This window comes from Manis pentadactyla, chromosome 7 (genome assembly GCF_030020395.1).
Source record: "Manis pentadactyla isolate mManPen7 chromosome 7, mManPen7.hap1, whole genome shotgun sequence".
Lineage (NCBI taxonomy): Eukaryota > Metazoa > Chordata > Mammalia > Pholidota > Manidae > Manis > Manis pentadactyla.
In genome coordinates, this window is record NC_080025.1 from 52906072 (window position 1) to 52929765 (window position 23694).

The 23694-nt window shown below is 34.0% G+C and overlaps 2 protein-coding genes across 6 annotated transcripts in view; one reads left to right on the forward strand and one right to left on the reverse strand.

The window, feature by feature from the left end:
• MPLKIP (M-phase specific PLK1 interacting protein) overlaps window positions 1-8248 on the forward strand; it is a 75800-nt gene extending 67552 nt beyond the window's left edge. Inside the window, exons 2-3 of one of the 2 annotated variants that reach the window (XM_036918918.2) lie at window positions 1094-1237; window positions 5762-8248. In XM_036918918.2, coding sequence (XP_036774813.2) covers window positions 1094-1198 — 105 coding nt within the window. In that variant the 3' untranslated portion in view covers window positions 1199-1237; window positions 5762-8248. Of the gene's footprint in view, window positions 1-1093; window positions 1284-5761 lie in introns of those variants that run through there. The other variant, XM_057504389.1, reaches the window with a different exon arrangement.
• CDK13 (cyclin dependent kinase 13) overlaps window positions 1-23694 on the reverse strand; it is a 139432-nt gene that overhangs the window by 36554 nt on the left and 79184 nt on the right. For all 4 annotated transcript variants that reach the window (XM_036918911.2, XM_036918909.2, XM_036918910.2 and 1 more), the window contains exons 6-7: window positions 9262-9451; window positions 8255-8311 (exon numbers count right to left, since the gene is read on the reverse strand). In XM_036918911.2, coding sequence (XP_036774806.1) covers window positions 8255-8311; window positions 9262-9451 — 247 coding nt within the window. The remainder of the gene's footprint in view (window positions 1-8254; window positions 8312-9261; window positions 9452-23694) is intronic.

A 23694-nucleotide genomic window follows, 5' to 3' on the forward strand; every position in this document is an offset into this window, starting at 1 on the left:
AGCCTCCCTCCCACAATTCACTTAGTGTTTTTTTAAAGCATAAAACCAGATCATATCACTTACTTGTTAAACTATCTGGTTTTCCCACTACAAATTAAAAAAATTCAAACTTTACCTCAGTTGGTAAGACTATACACCCCCTACCCCCCACGTATCTGCCCAATTTTCACACTGGACAACTTTTTGGCCCTTAAATTTTCCAAGTGTGTTCCCAGGCTTTGCAGCTGTGGAGTTCCTTCTACATCTTCTTGGTCCAGGTCTTCCTTACATTATCCCTTTCTCATAATTCAAGTCTTAGCTCAATTTTACCCCTTTGAAATAGGTCTAACTGCCTTAGCTAAATTTACCCCTGCAGCCCTGCCCACACCCACAGTGACCCTACGTCACTATTTCATTTACTTCATAGCACTTAGTATTTTTACATCTTTTTCTGTCCCACAGGGTCATTGTCTATCTTCCCTTATCACCATGTAAGTGAAACAAGTGACTTGGTCCATCTTTCACAGCTGTATCTCTAATACCTAATCAAAAGGTATTACCAAGATCAGTGTCTGGCATACAGTCACAGCTTATTAATATTTTTAATCAACTGATTTATGCCATAACTATATAAAAATAAACACAGTCTTTTTTCTCACGCATTTTCCTCCTATTTTCACTCCCACTTTGCTCCTTTTGATATTTTATAACGAAAGTAACTTTTAAATTTCTGTATTTTAACATTGCTACAGAGAAACAAAAGGAGTATTTTCTCCAACTGATGTCCTCCTATGATTTTTCTATTCTTACATGTAAATTTAGAAGCCCTATAACTACCTGTATCTTAACATCCAAAAATAAATTCACTATCTTTTGCCAATACCTGCTTCTTGTTTCCTGCCTCAGCAAACAGCATCACCATTATGACAGACATTGCCAGCTGTCTTCTGAAATTTGTTCTTTCTTCACTGGTAGCTGCCTACCTCCACATTTCCCACTCACACTGCAGCCAGGTGTGGTCATATGGCCGAGTTCCCACCAATGGAGCATGAACATATGTAGTATGGGCTGTTGCTAGGTCTACCTCTTAACATTCCCTCTTCCTCTTTTCTAGCTTCTGGCTGACAAAGTTGACAACGGCCTTAGAAGGCATAAGAAGAAGATGGCAGATCCTCCAAACTGGATTCCTGAAGGACTGTATGAAGCAGTCACGACCTGATCTAATGATAAAGTTAAAAATTCTTAACTGTGCGACAAGGTATGCAACAACCACTTTGGATTATTAAAGGAGTAATACATACAAATTTCTTATCATTTAACCCACTGAATTTTGAGGTTCTCTTTAACAGTTTAGCTTAGCTTAATTGATAAACCATTTATCCAGATGCTTTAAGCAACAATCGTACAGTAGAGGTGGAGGCAGAGATGTGTCCAACAACACGTATCAAAAAATCAAGTTATAACGCAGAATTGTAATTCATCTCTGTTTCTCCAATACCAAGCCTATTCCCTAGTTCTAGCCATAATCATCTGACCTCGTTTACTACAACAGCTCTCTAGCTGATTGCCCTTGCTTCCAGACTTAGAAGGTCCATCTATTTTCCAAAGTACAAAGTGATAGGATAAAAAAACGCCAGTGTGTTACACCTATAATACACATTGCTGCCTTCCAGAGAATATCCACACAAAGCCTATGAAATTCTTTATTACTTGGTTCTTGCTCCAACCACACTGAACACTGAACCATCAGTTCCCTGAAAGACTAAAGAAAGGCTCATTTTCTAGAGCTAGGAGGTAAAACCAGGGAGAGAACAGAGCTGGCAAGAAAACTTTCAAGAAGATAGTCGTGCTGTAATGATGTTTTAAATGTTTTAATACACATTTTAAATAAGATTTTTAATCAACTAGTTTTTAACAATCTTTTAAAAGTTAACATTAACAACAATCAGAATAATTGTTTTATTAAATTCAAAAAACTCCTGATGACCAAAAAACTTTGCAAAATAGGTGCCATGCCTCATTTTCTACTTTAATGTCTAATGAGAAAGAAGCAAACATCGAGAAAGTATGCAGACAGACAGATTTTAGTCATAAAAGCAAATGCCAAGGTAGTTGGAGTTAGCAAGGAAGATAACCAATTTCCAAGCACCCAATTCAGTAACTGTTAAAAGTATTATCAGAAGAATATCCCATTTTATTATTAGGGTGCTGTGTTTACAAATGTAAAAAACAAAAGTAAAAGGCATTGAAACTATGTTTTGAAACTAGGACATTAAAATCCCAAGAAAAATAAAGTACTGTTATCATATGAAAATAGATTATCCAAGGTTAGACAAATAAAATGAAAATCGAGAATCCCCCAAAACAGGTATTTTGAACTTGGTCTACTAGGTTTGGTTACCCACTGTCAACATCCTGAAGATAGTCCTGTTTAGATCACAAAGAGAGAACACAGTGATGCAACACCACATATGTTTTGTTTTATTTTCATTGATTTTTTAAAAATTACATTCTTGAGATGTCTATCTAGTCTTTTCACAAAAAGCAAACTGACCCCTACTGAAAAACAAACAGATCTGAAAAACATACAATCAGTTCCCTACGTTTTACAAAATAAATTGATATACTTCAGAAAGGAAAATCTAAAAACAGAAAATGAACTATCCCAACTTATTCCCTTTATTACAGTTAAACTCTAAGCTATGAATTCCATAACCTAGTGAAACATAGACACACACACACAAAATCCCTCTGCCTTTAAATGAGAAAAACACAATTAATTCCAGTAAGTTCTTGCTCTCAGATGGCTAGAAACTAAACTTTATAAAGACCCTGAAATAATGGTCTCAACATTAAATATTCTAAATTTCAGTTTCTATTGAATATATTCATCTGTAAATCTCACTAACAGTTTTTGAAAAGAACAGACACTATTTCTTTGTCCACTAGGGAAGCACAACCTAAAATGAAACTAAAAAAACCACTTTCTTTGGTTTTTTTTCCCTAAACCTTTTACCTAATGTGTTAAATATATTCAATAAATGTGTTTAATGAAGATATTAAAATGTGAAATCCTCAGAATTGTAATTAATAAAATTTCATGTGAAATCTCAGCTAATTTTAAATATTTGATGTTATCAAAATATTTCTCATTTTAGACTTCTCATAGGATATTGAAGTTTAAGGGAGGTTGAGAAAAGGAAATATCTTGTTAATGCTAAATAACTTGCTAACCTGCTAGAAGACTAAATGAGCATACTTAATTTGACAAAAATAAAATATTACATTTAAAGGGCAAGTGAGGAAATACAATAAAATTCAGCAGACTATTTGCTACAACACAACTCTAAAAAACTGCCGTCAGTCTAACATTAACTCCAAAGCAGACTTTAGAGGCCTATAGGGCTCTCCAATTAGAAGATACTTTTAGGTAATAAGGTTGTATCCAGAGTCTTACCAGGGAAGTACTCCAGTATAATGAAAATAAACAGCCTTTCTGTCAAAAGATTCAAGTGTAATTCTTAGTTCTACTACTAACTGTGTGACCTTGGAAATACACTTAAATGTTGTAAACTTCAATTTCTTTACTTTTCAAATGTATTTAAGAATAATGATATCTATATCACTCATCTCAGAGGACTACCTTCCCTGAAAATAACTCTTGTGAGGGGACTATTTGTAATAAGTACCATGCACAAATGCTAGTTAAGTTTGTTCCTTCTTTACAAACAACAAACATTTACTGAAACTCTGAGCTAGGTGCTGTACTGACTGAGCATTAATGGATGGCTGGAGCAAACCGCCAGCCAACTAACCATGGTTGTAGCTGTTTGGAGCCTTTAAGTCTGGTGATAACACAGATACAACTTACAACAATGTAGTCTCTAAGTACTACATAAAATAATAATGTACTCCGGATGCACAAAGGAAAATGTGCCCAGTGTTGCCTGTTGAATTCAGGACACATTTCAAAGGAGGTAATGCCCAAACTGCATATTGAAGGAGAAAAACAAATTTGTCATACTGAGATAATGGGAAGTTTAATTCCATAAAGAAGGAAACAACCTCTGCAGATTCACAGAGGTACTCAAGAGCTCAAGTTTGTTTGGACATTTGCAAATAGTTCAAACACTGCTATTATCTGGCAGTAGGGGATGGTAGTTGATAGAATGGCAGGAGAAAAGGATGTTAGTGAGAAAGACCAGAAGCAGGAAAACCATTGAAATTCTATTTATAATGGTCTATATGAGACATACATATACAGGAGAGTGGCTGGATACCTTTAACTAAAATAGCAAATAAAAGAAAAGGAACGGACTTTTTCTGGGGAATGTGAAGAGAGGTTTTGTAATAAAATGCATAATTTAAGGTACCTAGGTGGAGGTGCCCAATAAACACACAAGCTAACATATCAGAAGAAAGATCAAGGCTTGAAATTTACATTTGTAAATCTTCAGTATTAAGGGACTGGATGAGATTCCCACTACATTACGAGGGGTAACACTGTACCCTAAAGAAGTAAACTGCTTTTCCCATTTTATATGCTTAAAAATGTAAGCTACTCCCTTAGAGCCAAAGGAAGTACAATTTAATCTTGATTTTACAGTCAAGTCAGTGTTCTAATTGAGATTTATCTTCCTGAAGCTTGTTTAGTCACATTATTTATTATTACTCATATGTTATTACTGATCTTTTATTATCACGGTTCTAACATTGTTTGGGGTCTCTCAGAAGTTCCACTGTAGTACTTAAGAGTCCCCAAAGCTCCCTACATTCAACTGTATCAGGAAGGTCCTCCAAAACAGAATGAACTTCTCCCAGATCAGAATTAATCAAATAGTTACTACAAATGTGGTTTATGTTTTAGGAAATATAAAACACTAACGTTTAAAATATGGTCCCTGTCTTTAAAATGACTACAATTCTCACTCGAGTGAAAAGACAAGAACACAAGTAATAAGACCAAGCATTAAGGAGGTAATTTTAATCCTGAATATAGTATCTCCTAGTCCTTGGAAGAGCAACAAGAATACGTGTTCTCTCTCCCAAAACACCTGTATAGCTTTGGGAAAATTGTTTTGCTTTTAATGGCAATTTTATGAAGGGCCACTAGATGGCAACACTGCACTCAAAAATGATTAAGAAACTATTTGATCATTTTCATCACAGTAACTTTTAGAACCATGACAGGTTATGTTTTTCAAGACCCTGTAAGTAAGGATTTTAGAGACTTTAAATCCCTCATCTGAAAGTTGAGAATGATGAGATAAATAGAGATTAAGTGACCTGCCTAAGATGCTACTACTAGTTAAATGGCAGTAGCAGGACTACAGCCAAAATTTCCTGATTTAGGCCTAAGGTTTTATGTTCTTTGCATTAAAAAACTGTATCAAGTTATAGTTTCTTCTCTAAAAAATAAAATTAATTTCAACTTACATGGAAAGCATACTTTTTTCATATAGGACAGTCACATAAGGAGAAAAGGATATTCCATCATTTGGGTAAGCACTGAAGCAATGACTTCATAAAATAAAAACTCAGATGAGGGTATTATCATTGCAGCTAGAAGTCTTATGAAAAGTTGGGATTTAAGATAGCTACTGAAAAAACTGAACAGGTGTAACAGAGGCAAAAACCTCTTCTTCTCAAGTTCTGTATTTCCCAAGGCCAAGTGGGACAAAGTATCAATACTGATGTTCAAAATGAAAAGTGATTCATCAAGTTTAAAGGAATAATATTCCCCCTAATTTTAACCTGGTGGTTCTCCTTTCTTCTACTGTAGCACACATGATGGAGGAGATCCACATTGGTCACACACACCCCCAACGTTTGTTTCCCGTGTACTAGGTGTAAACTCCATCCAGTTTTCCTCGTATTCAAATAAGATATCCAAAATCAAATGAGATGTAATGATAAGCTGAAATATACTGTATTTCTGAAACAAAAAAAAAACCCTAGCAATAATTTCTGGAACATTTCAGTTATTCTTTGTGTAACAGCTTATACTTAGAAAATACTTCAAAGTGGCAACACTTGGATGAGTGCACTATGGTAAAGGCTTACCTTTATGCTTGTTACAAAAAAATATGAATGAAAAATCATTTGCTGTATGAAAAATTGGGAACAATACATTAAATCTGCTGAACACAAACTTGAGTATGTTACTAAAATTTACTGGAACAATACCTGTATTTTAAAGTCATTCCATTAAATTAAGCCTACCTCTCTGATTTTAAGGAAATTAGAATCATTTGAATCTGAAGAGAAGTTTAAAGGAGCACATAAACCCCTGAAAGGTATTTACTTGTAAAACAAAATACTACACCAAGTTTTTATCTTATAAATTTGGTTAAGCAGAAAAATTAAGTATTCAATTCAGTATTCATTACTCAACAATACAAAGTTATAGAATTTTATACTTCCTACTTCTGTAAGCTCAAAATTCCTATGTCAGTTCAGACAGGCAATGGAGACCATGGCTCAGAGTGAACACACCACAACCCTGACACTCCACTGAAACCCAACATTTCATTTTAAAAGGAAAAGTTAATGGGAAAATGGATTTTGGTTATGTAAAACTTGGCTTTATAGCCCATTTTCTATTCCAGTGTGAATAAATTACCTGCATTAAAAAATCTATGAAATGGAAAATAGTATTTTAGCTGTTCTCTATCTCCACTAAAACCTAACATGAAAACCAGAAAAGGATTTATGTAAGGGTGACAGACACATACTTGTAGTAAGAAAGGAGGATCGAACCACAGTTAAATCTCAATTAATCAGCTAAGCAAACAATTCCTAAGTAAGCAGAATATTTCCCCAAAAAACAGTCACTTAAGTTTAGTCCTTCAAAAAACATACAAGTTTTGAATTAAATACATATTTGGACCCATTTATTTTTTTTCAATTTTTATCAAGAGCCACTATTATATATGATGGAAAGTAAAAAGTTAGGAGTTGGAAACCTTGATCTATATACTTTGATTCTGCCAATAAATATTTTTGATCTTTAAAGTCACTCAGTCTTTTTTAGGTCTATGTTTTCTCAAATGCAAAAATAAGGGCTACAGCTTTTCAGCTCTAGAAGTTTTAAACTTAAAAAAAAAACCCATACAACCTTTTCTTAAAATACTAATCAAAAGTATAGTAGGTAAAACAAAGATCTAGGGGACTGGAGCTCTGTATATAACCACCCATCTACATCACAGTTTCTGAGGGGCTTAATGAATTCAGTAGATCCAAAATACCATTTAAAAACTCTAAACACACAGTGAAAACAATTTTCAGATCATGTCACAGGTATTGCAAGAATAAAAAATAAAAAAAAAAGATTTTTTTACCCCATAAAAAATTCAAACTGAAGAGGACTTTTTTCAACTAACCAGAAACTGGCAAAGATTCAGTGAAAGCAAATGCCTATTTCTAATAATTCTAATTAACTGATATTTCATTACAGTTATAGTTACACTAGAGAAATCACAGAATTGCCATAAATGAAGAATTTCAGAATTACATAAATATGTGTGTGTGTGTGTGTGTGTGTGTGTGTGTGTGTGTGTGTGTGTATCTGAAAATAAAGAAACAATGTTGTCTGACGGGAAAGGAATGGGCTTAACTAGAGATACATCAAACCCAGTTAATTCCACAGTTTATTACATAAAATCCACTACTTCACAAACTATTTCATTTTGAAATTCCATATTGGTTCTAGTAAGACAAGTCATATTTCATTACCACCAGACATAAAAGGAGACAAATGGGATACACACACCAACTTTACCAGAGAAGTTATACACTGAAATTCCTCACAAGTTTAAAACAAGCAGACATCTGAAGACATAACTTTAAAAGAAAAAAGTACTCCAAAATAATAATTAAAACAAAGTTTCTAAGTTTAAACATGCAATATAAAAAACATACATTAAAGTTTTTCACTAATCACAAAAAAATTTGAATGTGTGGATCTGCATTAGAAATGTAAGCATGAGTTTTTAAAAAATTCCTAAGTTTACTTGAAATACATTTAAAATGGTACTTTTAAAAATTATATTTATCTCTTAGGTGTTAAAAAATGAAGTATTTTTAAATTGAGATAAATGTATCAAATTTTACACTTAGAATAATCAACCTACTGTGGTATAATTTCATATTTAATGTATTTCACCATGAGAACTAAATTTCTCTTTTGTTAAAAATATAATCAATCAGGTGTTATTAGTATAGCTTCTAAAACTGGTCTCTAATGTCTACAACATTCATTTCAAAGTACTCTTACCTTTCTTCTGAACTATACAACCGAGCAAGCCCAAAATCTGCAAGTTTTATCTGCCCTCTGGTGGAAGTAAGACAAAATGAACAAAAGATATTAGTCTACTCTGAATTGATCATATACATTCATATTCTATTCCTAAAAGTAGTAAAAAAATACACATATAAACTCTAGCTTTGATCACACTGCAGTACCCAAGGTCCTACAAAGAAAGGCAAATAAATTCAAAACAAGGTAAGTAAGGTAAAAACTTGGTACTTTCCTTTGGATAATTTTAGCTATATTATATTACTACTACTACTACTACTACTGTAACAGTACTAGTATAAAAGTATTTCAGGACTATCCAGTTCCTATTTAGACAATTAAACTTCAATGAAAATAAAACAAAATGAGATAATTTCTACTACTTAGTAATAAAACAAATTACTTGTTCAAGTCAGTAATGTGCAAGAACTAAATCACATCATTTTAAATTTATGTTCAACTGTTCAGTTCTTAGAGGGACGAACTGCATAAAATACTTTCTACTAACTAAAATCAGGACCAGGCATGCCTCAGTTAAACTAACAGTACAAATTACAACCGAATTATCAGAGTTCAGGTTATGCTGTCAGAAAAAAATTTAACAAAAGATATATATATATATATACACACACACATATATAGATATATATATGTATATGTGTGCGTATATACAGGCACTTCAAAAAAGTTCATTTTAAAATTGTGAACACTGCTTTTTAATCTAAAGCTGAAATCATATTAATTAGAAGACCTAGTCACATTATTTCGAAGACTATCAAACAAGAAAGTCAACTAAGTATTATTTGATGTATATTACAAACTATTATTGCAAGTTAACTGAATTATATTAAATACAACTTCAGATGTACAAACTGTAATACTGTTTGTTGATTATGTTAAAATAGTTTGAGCAATAAAATATTAAATCCTTTGAACAGAATCAAGGTATACTCATTTTAAACATTTATATCAAACTCGTATCATACCTATTATTTAGAAGAATATTTGAACATTTAATATCTCTATGCAAAAAGTTCTTCTTATGACAATAATCCAGACCTTCCATGAGCTGTCTCATAAATGACTTTATGTGATTTTCATTAAAATGAACCAAGCCTGATTCCAGCAGTCCCATCAGATCATGGTCCATATATTCAAACACCAGATAAAATGCACCTAGGGACAAGAATAATTAGTTCATTAAAGATTTTTATTCTTACAACTTTCCCATAGGTTCAGAATTTCTAAAAATATAATTCTGGGGAGAAAATTAATCCTTGAAAATAAGAGCTACTTTGTCACTTTAATAATCTGCATCTTGCTATCTGAATTTATTATCAATAAATACATCCCAAGGAAACATCCAAACCAGTTTTTTTTCTCCTGAAGAAAACTGTTCTGATATAAAATCAACTCTTATTTCCACGCTGCACAGTTCCTGGGTGTGATTAATGTAAAATAAATTCTTTATTTTTTTTACATATCGAACAAACTCAGAAGAGGCTGAATAAAATTGGTATAGCTCATCAAAGAAATTTTAGAGGTGTTAAAACAGTTGCTTTTAATTAAAAAAGGATAGACTCAACTGTAGTTTTGATAGCTTCTATTAAGCCTTCAAAGAAATAATTTGTTTATACAGCTACAGTGTTTGAAAGCATGTTACTTTACCTTATAAAACCAGCTTAATCCTGCTACCAAAACCTAATGTGGCACACAGCACATACACAACTGTATGTACTAAAGATTCAAAATTCCTAAATGAAACTTGTACAAATTGAATCCAAATTATATCTAAAAACATCCCAATCAGGCACAGTTTATCAATTCAAGAATGGAAATGCTAATAAAATTCAATGTATCAGTCTGTCAAAGAAAAAAAGTTATCAATACACCCAAAAAGGTATCCGAAGAAAGTTCATGATTAGTTCCTAATTAAAAACAGAACAAATCTCAAAGTAACCTTGCAACAGAAGGATTCTTTCTTAAAAGTTTAAAATACAATAAGCATATTATAACGATATAACCATAACATAATAACCAAAATATAATATAAAAACCAACAACCAATGTCATGTTTGATAGTAAAAGTCCAGGTGTTATATTCAAGACAAAAATGTTATTACTAACTGATTCAAAAGTTAGTAATTAAAGTTAAAGACAAAGTATAAATATTAAGAGAGATGAAAATATAATTATTGGCAGATGACTATCCTCCTGGATAAGTCCAAAAGAATAAAAAGAAAAGTAGCTGGGTTAAAGAAAATCATATACAAAAGGTAAAAGACTTCAAATATTCCAGCAACAATTCACTGAAAATAAGATTTAAATGACACCACAATAGGAAAAGAATACAAAGAAATGATCAGAACTTTATAAGAATATATATATCCATTAAGAAATACCAAATTTCAAAAGAAGGACACGGTATTAACAGAGGTGTGAGATAGACACTGTTAAATAGTGCCAGTAGCAAACTGGTATATTAACAAAATATAATTCAGCAATATGCATCAAAGCTTTAAAAAGTACATACCCTTTTATATAGCAAATTCATTTATAGATATTAGCATATGGAAATGAAGACTGAGAAGGTTTAGCTATAAGCATGTTCACTAAAAGCAATGTAATAACAAAATACTTAAAACAAGCAAACAAAAACAACTATGATGTATCTATACCATATCACTTTGAAAAATACTGTACAATACTGATGTGGAAATTTATTGATGATGCCGAGTTCAACAGATTTTGAAGTATTTTGTATTTGATACATCTATCTCACTATCTTTAATGGTATTAAGTAAAATAGACAAAAGAAAATATTTAGAATTGTACAGTCCAATACAGTTACTACCAGCCACATAGCCATAGAACACTGAAATGGCCCTGTCCAAATGTGCTGGAAGTGTGAAACACTGAATTTCAAAAGCTTACTATAAGAAAATATAAAATATATTGATATGTATATTGATTACATATCAAAATGATCTATTTGATATGTTGGATTAAATAAAAATATTAAAATTGACAGACTGGCTTTTTTAATGAGGCTAATAGATCATTTTAAATTAAAATATAATGGTTTGTATTCTATTTCTATTAGACAGTACTGTACGAGAGGTATAAGAATTGAAACAGGAGAGCTAAAACTACCTCTGTGCAGAAGATACGATCTTTTGGTCTCTAAAGACATAAACTTCAATGAAAAAATAATTAAAAACAGTAAAACAATGTAGAAAAATAGCATAAACATACAGTGGCCATTAACATAACTACCAACTAAAAGACAAAGTAGAAGACTCAATTTATAGTAAATTATTTAAAATTTTTAAGATGTACAAAATCCTTCAGTGTTAATATAAAACACATAGCAGAAAACTATACACACACAAAAAAGGATACAATCTTAGATAGGAAGACTCAACATGATAAAGATGTCAGTTTTCCCTAAGTAATTTATAAATTAAACACAAGCTCAATTTTTAAAAATACCTTGTTTTTGTTTTTCCCTACAATTAAGTTGATGTTATATCTACATAGAAAAATAACTATGTAATAATTGCAATGAAAACACCTGAAAGAGAAAGGAGAGATGCGCAGTACCAGATATTAAGAGAGCATAAATTTCTGTAACTGTTAAGTATGATACTGGTAAATGAACATGAAATAAAACAGAAACCCTGAAATGTACCCAAGTACATATGGAACTTTAGCATATGATAAAGAAAGCATATTAATTCAGTAGGAGAAAAGGTGGACTTAGTAATTAGCCATTTGGAACAACTGAATGGCCAGATAGAAACAGCTTAAACTGGTCTGTTCCTCACAACATATACTAGGCTAAAAAAAGTTATAAATATGAAAAATAAAACCATGAAAGTATTGTTTAAAAAACATGAAGTCCTTAATAACTTCACAGTGGAGATAACATTCCTAACCAGGAATTAAACCAAGTAGCACTAAGGGGTAAAGATTGATAATGTGACTATGTAAAAATAAAGCTTATTACTGCATGACTAAAAACACTGCAGAGCAAATTTAGGAAAATACACCAAACCGGAAAAAAAGAGGTGAGACAGAGAACTCTGAAAAACACATATAGTAAGAAAATATAGTTAATACAACTAATCCTAAAAGAGCAACAGAAAAGAAGCCTGTGCCAGACTGCATAAACCTGGACAACAGAGCAGACCTCAGGAAACAGGGTAACGTACCAAAGACTTGATCCAGGGGGACCCAAGCCCTTCCCCCAACCCAGCTCACCAATGGGAGGAAGAGAAATGGAGTGGAGAGGGGGTGGAAGCCTAGGACTGTTGAACACTCAGCCCTGGAGATCGGCTTTGGTAGCACAAACCTACATTACATGATGCTCTGGAGATTAGTGGGTTTGGAAAGCTAAGACAAGCGGAATACCTGGAGAGACAGAGATTCCAGCCATTTGTGGAGGAGAGAGATCCACATCCAGCCGCTCTGGGACAAAGGGAAGGGGTGGTCTGAGAGGCTTACAAGCAGCAAGAAGGCTGCTGAAGGGGCAGGGTCTGCGCAGAGATTGCTGCGCAGGAGAAGGGATAGGTGGACAAGGTTCTCTGGGCGTGCTCTCCCAATAAGGTTGGGAATTTTCAGGAGCTTCAGATGCACCATACCCCCTGGCTGGCCACTCAGCTCCGAGGCCCCCCACTGTGATACACAGCCTGCTGTGCCTTCCTCCAGGCCTGCTGGCATTGACTCGCAAACCAGCAGTCCCTGCGCTGGCGTGAGATCAGTCAAACGGAGGCCCCACCTATGGCAGCTATTGACACAAAGCACAGAGGCTTACACCTGTGTACTCGGGCCCCTGGTTCTGAAAGTGGAGACAGGCACTGCAGCCAGGCAGCAGTAAACAGCTCTTTCCTCCCCCAGGCACCAGCGCCACTCCCCTACGACCCCCGACATCACTCCAGGAGCTGAGCAGCTCCAGAAACTAGAGCTTCTAGGCACTAGAGGGTGACACATACAAATATGAAATGTCAAAGGAACCGGGTACAAACCAAAATCTCACAAACACTAGAAAAAGGGCCAAATGAAACTGAACTCACCAATCTTCCTTAAGACAGTTCAAAATAAAAATCATAAACATGTTCATAGAGGCAAAGAAAAATATTCAAGAAATCAGGGACAAATTCAGAATGGAAATTCAGTCATTAAGAATTTCCATATTTGAACTGAAACAATGGAGGGATTTAAAAGCAAATGAGATGTAATAGAAGAAATGGTAAATGAAATAGAAATTAGAGAAGAGGAATACAAAGAAGCTGAGGTACAGAGAGAATAAAGGATCTCTAAGAATGAAAGAATATTGAGAGAACTGTGTGACCAATCCAAATGGAACAATATTAGCATTATATGGGTACCAGAAAAAGAAGAGAGAGAAAAAGGGATAGAAAGTGTCTTTGAAAAGGTAATTGTGGAAAATTCCCCATATGGGGAAGGAGATAGTATCTCAGGCCATGGAGATCCACAGAACTCCCAACACAAGGGAACCAAGGAAGACGACAACAACAAGACATACAATAATTAAAATGGCAAAGATCAAGGATAAGGACAGAGTTTTAAAAACAGCTAGAGAGAGAAAAAAGACCACATACAAAGGAAAACCCAACAGGATATCATCAGACTTCTCAACAGAAACCTTACATGCTAGAAGGGAGTGGCATGACATAATGTAATGAAACAAAAGGGCCTTGAACTAAGAATACTCTACTCAGAAAGATTATCATTTAAATATGAAGGAAGGATTAAACAATTTTCAGATAAGCAAAAGCTGAGAGAATTTACCTCCCACAAACTACCTCCACAGTGCATTTTGGAGGGACTGCTGTAGATGGAAGTATACCTAAGGCTAAATAGCTGTCACCACGGAAAATACAACCACAGAAAGGAAAGTAGAACAATTAATTACTAAGCAGTTGCAAAATCAAATCAACTACCACCAAAGTCAATCAAGAGATTGACAAAGAGTACAGAATATGATACCTAATATAAAAAGAATGGAGGAAGAAAAAGGAGGGAAAAAAAAAAGAACCTTTAGGTTGTGTTTGTAATAACATACTAAGTGACTTAAATTAGACTGTTAGATAGTAAGGGAATTACCCTTGAACCTTTAGTAACCACGAATCTAAAGCCTGAAATGGCAGTAAGTACATACCTATCAATAGTCATCCTAAATGTAAATGGTATGAATGCAACAATTAAAAGACATACCATCACTGAATAGATAAAAAAAAAAAGACCCGTCTCTATGCTACCTACAAGAGACTCACTTCAAACCCAAAGACATACACAGACTAAAAGTGAATGGATGAAAATGATATATCATGCAACTAATAGGGAGAAAAAAAGCAAGAGTTGCAGTACTTGTATCAGACAAAATAGACTTCAAAATAAAGAAAGTAACAAGAGACAAAGAAGGACATTACATAATGATAAAGGGGTCTGTCCAACAATAGGATATACCTATTATAAATATCTATACACCCAACACAGGATCACCTACATATGTGAAACAAATACTAACAGAATTAAAGGGGGAAATAGAATGCAATGCACTCATTTTAGGAGACTTCAACACACCACTCATTCCAAAGGACACATCAACCAGGCAGAAAGTAAGTAAGAAGACAGAGGTACTGAACAATGTATTAGATGCACCTAATGGACATCTACAGAACACTCCACCCAAAAGCAACAGGATATGCATTCTTCTCTAGTGCATATGGAAAATTTTCAAAAATAGATCATATACTAGGCCACAAAAACAGCCTCAGTAAATTTAAAAAAACTGAAATTGTAACAATCAGTTTCTCAGACTACAAAGGTATGAAACTAGAAATAAATTATGCAAAGAAAATGAAAAAGCCCACAAACACAAGGAGGCTTAATAACATGCTCCTAAATAATCAATGGATCGATGACCAGATAAACACAGAGACCAAGCAATATATGGAGACAAATGATAACAATAATTCAATGCCACAAAAGAGGGAAGTATACTGCAATACAGGCCTACCTCAGGAAAGAAGAGCAATACCATATGAACAGTCTAAATTCACAATTAATGAAACTAGAAAAAAGAAGAACAAATGAGGCCCAAAGTCAGTACAAGGAGGGACATAATAAAGATTACAGCAGAAATAAATAACATTGAGAAGAATAAAACAATAGGAAGAATAAAAGCAGGAGCTCATTCTTCAAGAAAATAAACAAAATAGATAAACCCCTAGCCAGACGTATCAAGAAAGAAAGTGTCTACACACACAAACAGAATCAGAGATGAGAAAGGAAAAATCACTATGGACAGCATGGAAATACAAAGAATTATTAGAGAATACTATGAAAACTTATCTGCTCACAAACTGGATAACCTAGAAGAAATGGACAGCTTTCTAGAAAAATACAACCCTCCAAGGCTGACCAAGGAATAAACAGAATAAACAGAAAATCTGAACAGACCAATTACCAGCAACGAAACTGAATCAGTAATTAAAAAACTACCTAAGAACAAAACTCCTGGACCAGATGGTTTCACTGCTGTATTTTATCAAACATTTAGTGAAGGCCTAATACCCATCCTCCTTAGAGTTTACCAAAAAGTAGAAGAGGAGGGAATACTCCAAAACTCATTCTACAAGGCCAGCATCACTCTAATACCAAAACCAGGCAAAGACACCATAAGAAAAGAAAATTACAGACCAATATCCCTGATGAACATAGATGCAAAAATACTCAACAAAATACCAGCAAACCGAATTTTAAAATACATCAAAAAGATCATCCGTCATAATCAAGTAGAATTTATTCCAGGGATGCAAGGATGGTACAACATTCGAAAATCCATCAACATCTTCCACCACATCAACAAAAAGAAAGACAAAAACCACATGATCATCTCCATAGATGATGAAAAGGCATTCAACAAAATTCAACATCCATTCATGATAAAAACTCTCAACAAAATCGGTATAGAGGGCAAGTACCTCAACATAATAAAGGCCATATACGATAAACCCACAGCCAACACCATGCTTAACAGTGAGAAGCTGAAAGCTTTTCCTTTAATATCGGGAACAAGACAAGGATGCCCACTCTCCCCACTTTCATTCAACATAGTTCTGGAGGTCCTAGCCATGCCAATCAGACAACACAAAGAAATAAAAGGAATCCAGATTGGCAAGGAGAAGTTAAACTGTCCCTGTTTGCAGATGACATGATATTGTACATAAAAAACCCTAAAGAATCCATACCAAAACTACTAGATCTTATATCTAGTATCAGCATCTTATATCTAGATCTTGTATCAGCAAAGTTGCAGGATACAAAATTAAAACCCAGAAATCTGTGACATTCCTTTACACTCACGATGAACTAGCAGAAAGAGAAATCAGGAAAACAATTCCATTCACAATTGCATCAAAAAGAATAAAATACCAAGGAATAAACCTAACTAAGGAAGTGAAAGACCTATACTCTGAAAACTACAAGACACTCGTGAGAGAAATTAAAGAAGATACCAGTAAATGGAAACACATCCATGCTCATGGATAGGAAGAACTGATATAGTCAAAATGGCCATCCTGCCTAAAGCAATCTACAGATTCAATTCAATCCCTATCAAAATACCAACAGCATTCTTCAGCGAACTAGAGCAAATAGTTATAAAATTCATGTGGAATCACAAAAGACCCCAGATAACCAAAGCAAATCCTGAGACCAATGGAACAGACTAGGGAGCCCAGATATAAACCCAAGCATATATGGCCAATTAATATACGATAAAGGAGCTATGGATTTATAATGGGGAAATGACAGCCTCTTCAACAGCTGGTGTTGGCAAAACTGGACAGCTATATGCAAGAGAATTAAACTGGATTATTGTCTATCCCCATACACAAAAGTAAACTCGAAATGAATCAAAGAACTGAATGTAAGTCATGAAACCATAAAACTCATAGAAGAAAACATAGGCAAAAATCTCTTGAATATAAACATGAGCAACTTTTTCCTGAACGCATTTTCTTGGGCAAGGGAAACCAAATCTAAAATGAACAAATGGGACTACATCATGCTAAAAAGCTTCTGTATAGCAATGGACACCATCAGTAGAACAAAAAGGCATCCTACAGTATGGGAGAATATATTTGTAAATGACATATCCGACAAGGGGTTAAAATCCAAAATATATAAAGAACTCACACGTCTCAACACCCAAAAAGCAAATAACCCTATTAAAAAATAGGCAGAGGATATGAACAGACACTTCTCCAAAGAAGAAATTCAGATGGCCAACAGGCACATGAAAAGATCCTCCACATCGGTAATTATCAGGGAAATGCAAATTAAAACCACAATGAGATAACACCTCACACCAGTTAAGAAGTTAAGATGGCCAATATAGAAAAGACTAGGAACAACAAATCCTGGCAAGGATGCAGAGAAAGGGGAACCCTCTACACTGCTGGTGGGAATGTACTATAGTTCAACCTTTGGGAAAGCAGTATGGAGGTTCCTCAAAACACTAAAACTAGAAATACCATTTGACCCACGAATTCCACCCCTAGGATTTTACCCTAAGAATGCAGGAGCCCAGTTTCAAAAAGTCATATGCACCCCTATGTTGATTGCAGCACTATTTACAATAGCCAAGAAATGGAAGCAACCTAAGTGTCCATCAGTAGATGAATGATAAAGAAGATATTCACAATGGAATACTATTCAATCATAAGAAAACAAATCCTACCATTTGCAACAACATGGATAGAGCTAGAGGGTATTATGCTCAGTGAAATACGTCAGGCAGAGAAATACAAATACCAAATGATTTCCCTCATTTGTGGAGCATAACAATGAAGCAAAACTGGAGGAACAAAACAGCAGCAGACATACAGAACCCAAGAAGGGACTAATGGTTATGAAAGAGGAGGAGTGGGGAGCGAGGGAGAAGGGGATTATGGGGTATCACGATTGGTGCCCATGGTGTGTGTTGGGTCATGGGGAAGACAGTGTAGCACAGAGAAGACAAATAGGGACTCTGTGACATCTTACTACACTGATGTACAGTGTATGCAATGGGATATGGGAGGGGACTCAATAGTAAGGATGAATGTAATAAACATACCGTTTTTCTTATGAAGCCTTCATAAGAATGTATATCAATGGTACGTTGATTAAAAAAAAAAAAAAAAGAACCTTACCAACCTCACAGAAAGGAAATACCCAATTCCAGTACCCTTTCACATTCCTGTCTCCCTTAGGTGGAAAACAAGAAAACCAATAAATAGTGTAAAGGACTAAGCCCAAGAATAGTGAGACCAAATCATAGGACTATAGAATACATCCCTTCCATTCACAATATATAAATATATAATAAGAGGAATGTAAGTGAATTAACTGTACATCTCAGACCTTATTTAAGAAGTCTCCAAGGAAACTGAAAGACAAGAGAGAAAATTTTAGCCACTGACAGTCAGCATGGCCTAACCACTAGCCAGATAAACATAAAACTTTACACTAAAGGCAAATTTACCTCCATTGCTTTTATCCAATACATGATGTCCAGCTTTCAACAAAAATTACAAGTCATGCTAAAACTAAGCAAACACCAGAATCAGATTTAAATACAGCAGAGAAATTGGAATTCACATACCATGAATTTTGAATAACTATGATTAATATTCTAAGGGAAATATTAGACATGGAAAAAGGCGACAACAGAAAAAGTAGACAACATACAAAATCAGATGGGTAGCAAAGAAATTAAAATCCTAAGAGTGATTCAAAAGGCATGCTAGAAATAAAAAATGCTGTAGCAGAATAAGAATGCCTTTCATGGGCTCATTAATTCACTGGATATGGCCCAGTGAAAACTCAGTGAGCTTGAAAATATGTCAGTAGGAACTTCCAAAACTGAAATGTAAAGGAAGGGGGAAAAAAAAAAAGAATGAAAAAGACAGAATACCCAAAGAAAATGGGACAATTACAAAAGGTGTTAGTATGTATGTAATGGGAATACTAAAACTAGAAAAAAGAGAAACAGAAGAAACATTAGAAGTTTGAAATTTTGAAAAACTTTGAATGAAACTTTTGAAATCTAAAATGACTGAAATTTCCCCAAATTAATGGTAAGTATCAAACCACAGATCCAGGAAACCCAAAGAATATTGGGGAAGATAAATACTAAAACATCTAAGCCTAGATATATCACATTCGAACTGCTGAGAAACAAAAACAAAAAGAAAATATTGATGGAAGCTAGAGACAAAAAGGCCTTACTTACAGCATAGCAAAAAAAATTTCATTGTTTTTTCCTTCAGAAACCATACAAGAAGAGAGTGGAACAAAATATTTAGAGTGTTGAAAGGAAATTCCATATCCAGCAAAATAATCCCTCAAAAGTAAAAACATCTCAAAACAAACAAAAATTGAAGAAATTTGTCATCAGTAGACCTGTCTTGCCAAAAGAAAGATGGAAAGGAAAATGATGTAGGAAAGAAACTATGATCAACAGAAAGGAAGAATGATAGAAAAGAATAAAATTTTTACTTTCCTTATTATTAACTGATCCAACAATTTGTTTAAAATAATAACGGCAAAAATCTAAATGTACCAATTAAAACACACATATTGTTACAGTGCATGAAAAAACAAGCCCCAACTATATTCTATCTATAAGAATTCCACTTTAAATATAAACACAAATAGATTAAAAACAAAGAGAAAAATATACTATGCTAACATTAATTAAAATAAAGTCAGAGTAACTATATTAATTTCAGAAGGAGCAGACTTAATAGCAAGGAAAGTTATCAGGAATAGCATACATTACATAATTATAAACAAGTCAATTCTCCAAGATACAAAAACCTTTAATGTGTACACTCCTAACACCAAAGTATCAAAATATGTCAAGAATAAAACTGAAAGAACTACACAAATAGATAAATTTACTATTTATAGTTGGAGACTTAAAGACCCCTCTAACATTAGTTGACAGGTGCTAAAAGAAAATCAGTAAGGACATATTTTAATCAAACAGCACCATCAATCAAGTGGATCTAACTGAAATCTATAGAATACTTCATTCAACAATAGCAGAATACGGCTTCTTCTTTTACTTCACATGAAACACTCACCAAGACAGGTCACATTCATGGCCATAAAACACACCTAACCAAATTTAAAGGAGCATGAATCATACCAAGTAAACTATCAGAGCACAATGAAATTAAACTAGAAATCAATTAACAAAGATAGCTGGAAAACTAAAAATACTTAGTTAAAAAAAATTTCTAAACAGCATATGTGTTAAAGAAGTTTAAAAATAAATTCTTTAATATTTTGAAGTAAATCAAAATGAAAAAAACAATTTAGCAAAATATGTGGGATGTAGCAAAGTTATTGCTTAAGAGAGAAGTGCATGTATTAGGAAAAGGAGATCTAAAATAAAAGACCTAAGAATCCACCTTAGGAAACTAGAAAAAGGGCAAATGAAAATCAAAGTAAGAAGAGAAATAATTTTTAAAAATTATAACAAATCAGTGAAACTGAAAACAGGGAATTAAGGGGAAAAAAATCAATGAAAAAAAAAACTGATTCTTTTGAAATGATCAATAAAATTGGTGAATCTCTAACCAGGTTAATGAAGGAAAAAGAGAGAAAAGGTACAAATTACTAATATGAAATGAAAAAGGAGGTATCACAATTGTTCTCCAGAACATTAAAAGGACAGCAAAGGAATATATGAACAACTCTATGCACACCAATTTAATAATCTATATGAGATGGACCAATAATCTGAAAGATACAACCTACAAAAACTCACACAAGGAGAAACAGATCATCTAAATAGACCTGTATCAATTAAAGGAGATGAATCAAATAAAAAAAATTAACGAAAAATACATCACAAACCTAAGAGTAAAATGCAAAACTATAAAACTCTTAGAAGATAACATAGACTATCGAGGTGACTCTGGGCTTGACAATGTCTTTTTAGACATAACAGCAAATTCACAATCTCTGATAGACGAAATGGTATTCTACTGAAAGAAAAAGTTTGACATCATTAAAATTTAAAACTTTGGCTTTGCAAAAGGCACCACTGAGGAGAGAAAAGACAAACCACAGACTGGGAGAACAATCTTTATAGAACATATATCTGATAAAGGACTGACAAAGAACATATACAAAGACTTAAAACTCAACAATAAGAAAACAAACAGCCCAATTTAAAAATGGGCAAAAGTGAACAGACACCTCACCAAAGAGAATACACAGATGGCACATAAGAATATGAAAAGATTTTCAGCATCACAGCGCATTAGAGAATGGAAAATTAAAACAACAATGGGACATCATATACACCTATTAGGATGGCACTGCCAACACCAAGTGCTGATGATGATACAGTGCAAGAGAAACTCTTATTCACTACTTGTGGGAATGCAAAATGATGCAGCCACTTCTGAAGACAGTTTGGAAGTTTCTTAAAAAACCAAACACATTCTTCCATATGATCCAGCAATGGCACTCCTTGGTATTTAACCAAAGGAGCTGAAAACATATCCACACAGAAACCTGCACATGAATGTTAATAGCAGCTTTATTCAAAATTGTCAAAACTTGGAAGCAACCAAGATATCCTTTACAATGGATAAACTGTGGTACATCCAAACGAGAGAATACTAATCAGCACTAAAAAGAGGTATGAAACCATAAAAATCTGTGGAACAAATTTAAAAGCATATTACTAAGTGAAAGAAGCTAATCTGAAAAGGCTTATATTTTCAGCTATCATGACATTCTGGACAATGCAAAACTATAGAGACAGTAAAAAAAACAGTAAAAAAATCAGTGCTGGCCAGAATTTCGAAGGGTGGGAACAAACAGGCAGAACACAGGATTTTTAAGACAGAGAAAGTATTCTGTATGTGTGTATATCTGTGCGTCTCTGTCACTGTCAGATTCTCTGTCTGTGGGGCTGTTCAGTGCCTGTCCTTCTCTCTCTACAGGTCTCTCTCTGACTCTATCAAACTGCATGTTTCTGTTGGGTTCTCTGTGTCCCTGCTTCACTGACTGACCCTGTCTCTCTCTCCATATATATATATAAATTTCTATTATTTCTACTTCCATTTTTGAGCATAGAGAAAGGTCTCGAAGGATACACAAAAGGCTGTTAACACTGTGTTGGACATAAAATTGTAAGAGAAAATGAGAATTTTTTATTCATATATATTTTCATTATTCCAATGATTATAATAAACTCATTTTACTTTTATATTTCTTACAGAGGAATTTTCTTTCCAACAGAAAACTATTAAAACTTTTATAGTTAAAAGTCCTTAAAAATAAAAGAGATTTTAAATTCAGTAAAAGATCACAATTAAGCTCTATATTCATAGGCAAAGCAATAATATGCAGTGAGAACACCCCAGGGGGAATAAACTATTTTATCACTTGCATTTCTGGTCCCCTTCATTTCATAACACAAGTAGAGTCATTATTTCACTGTTACTAGGTTGAATCTTTAAATGTCTGCCCCAGAAAGTCCTGTCAAGCATTTGAGGCCTGGAAATCATAAGCAATCTGAATTCTAGTTACTGAAAATGTTCCCATCAACCCCAGAACAACCCTGTACTATTAGAACACTCTAAAAACACAGGTGCCTTTAAGATGAACCTCCCTAATCCAAACCTCTTATCCAAGTTTCAGGCTAACTTGGACTATTTCTACAACTCAATGCACACTGACTTGACCAAAAAAGATTATTTACTAATCTTCTAAACATTCTACTTTGTTTTGAATATGGAGTGAAACAGAGCTTTAAAAATTTTAGGGCAAGATTCTAGGTTCCCTCTCTCCATTTCTCAGTCGTGGCTCTATCCTCAGAACCATACTGTTTCAAGGAGGTTGCTGTACCAGTAGCTCCTTCTTACTCTCAGACTCGTATCTCACAGTTAAGGGGACCCTACACTGTACAGTAAAACTTAGGAAAAGCCTAAACCTCATGGACAGGAAATCTGTAAGACTCTAAATGCCCAGATATGAGTGACATGTCCCTAGGGAGCTGAAAGTAGAATCAGCCCCACAGGTACATGAACTGAAAACAGGTAAGAGGTGGATCCTCAAAAACAAGAACAAAAAACACAAGGCTGTTATAGGAAGTAAGGTAAAAAGGAAGTAAGGTAAATTGGTGGTAGGATATACCAAAACATGTCAAATAAAATGTCTATCCCTATCCCAAAGTATGACCAGTATCAAGCTATAATTCTAGAACTATGTTGTCCAATCAGAAGACATTAGTCACAAATGCCTGTGGAGAACCAAAAATGTGGCTAGACCCACTGAGATGAGATGAGATGAGATGAGATGAGATGAGATGAGATGAG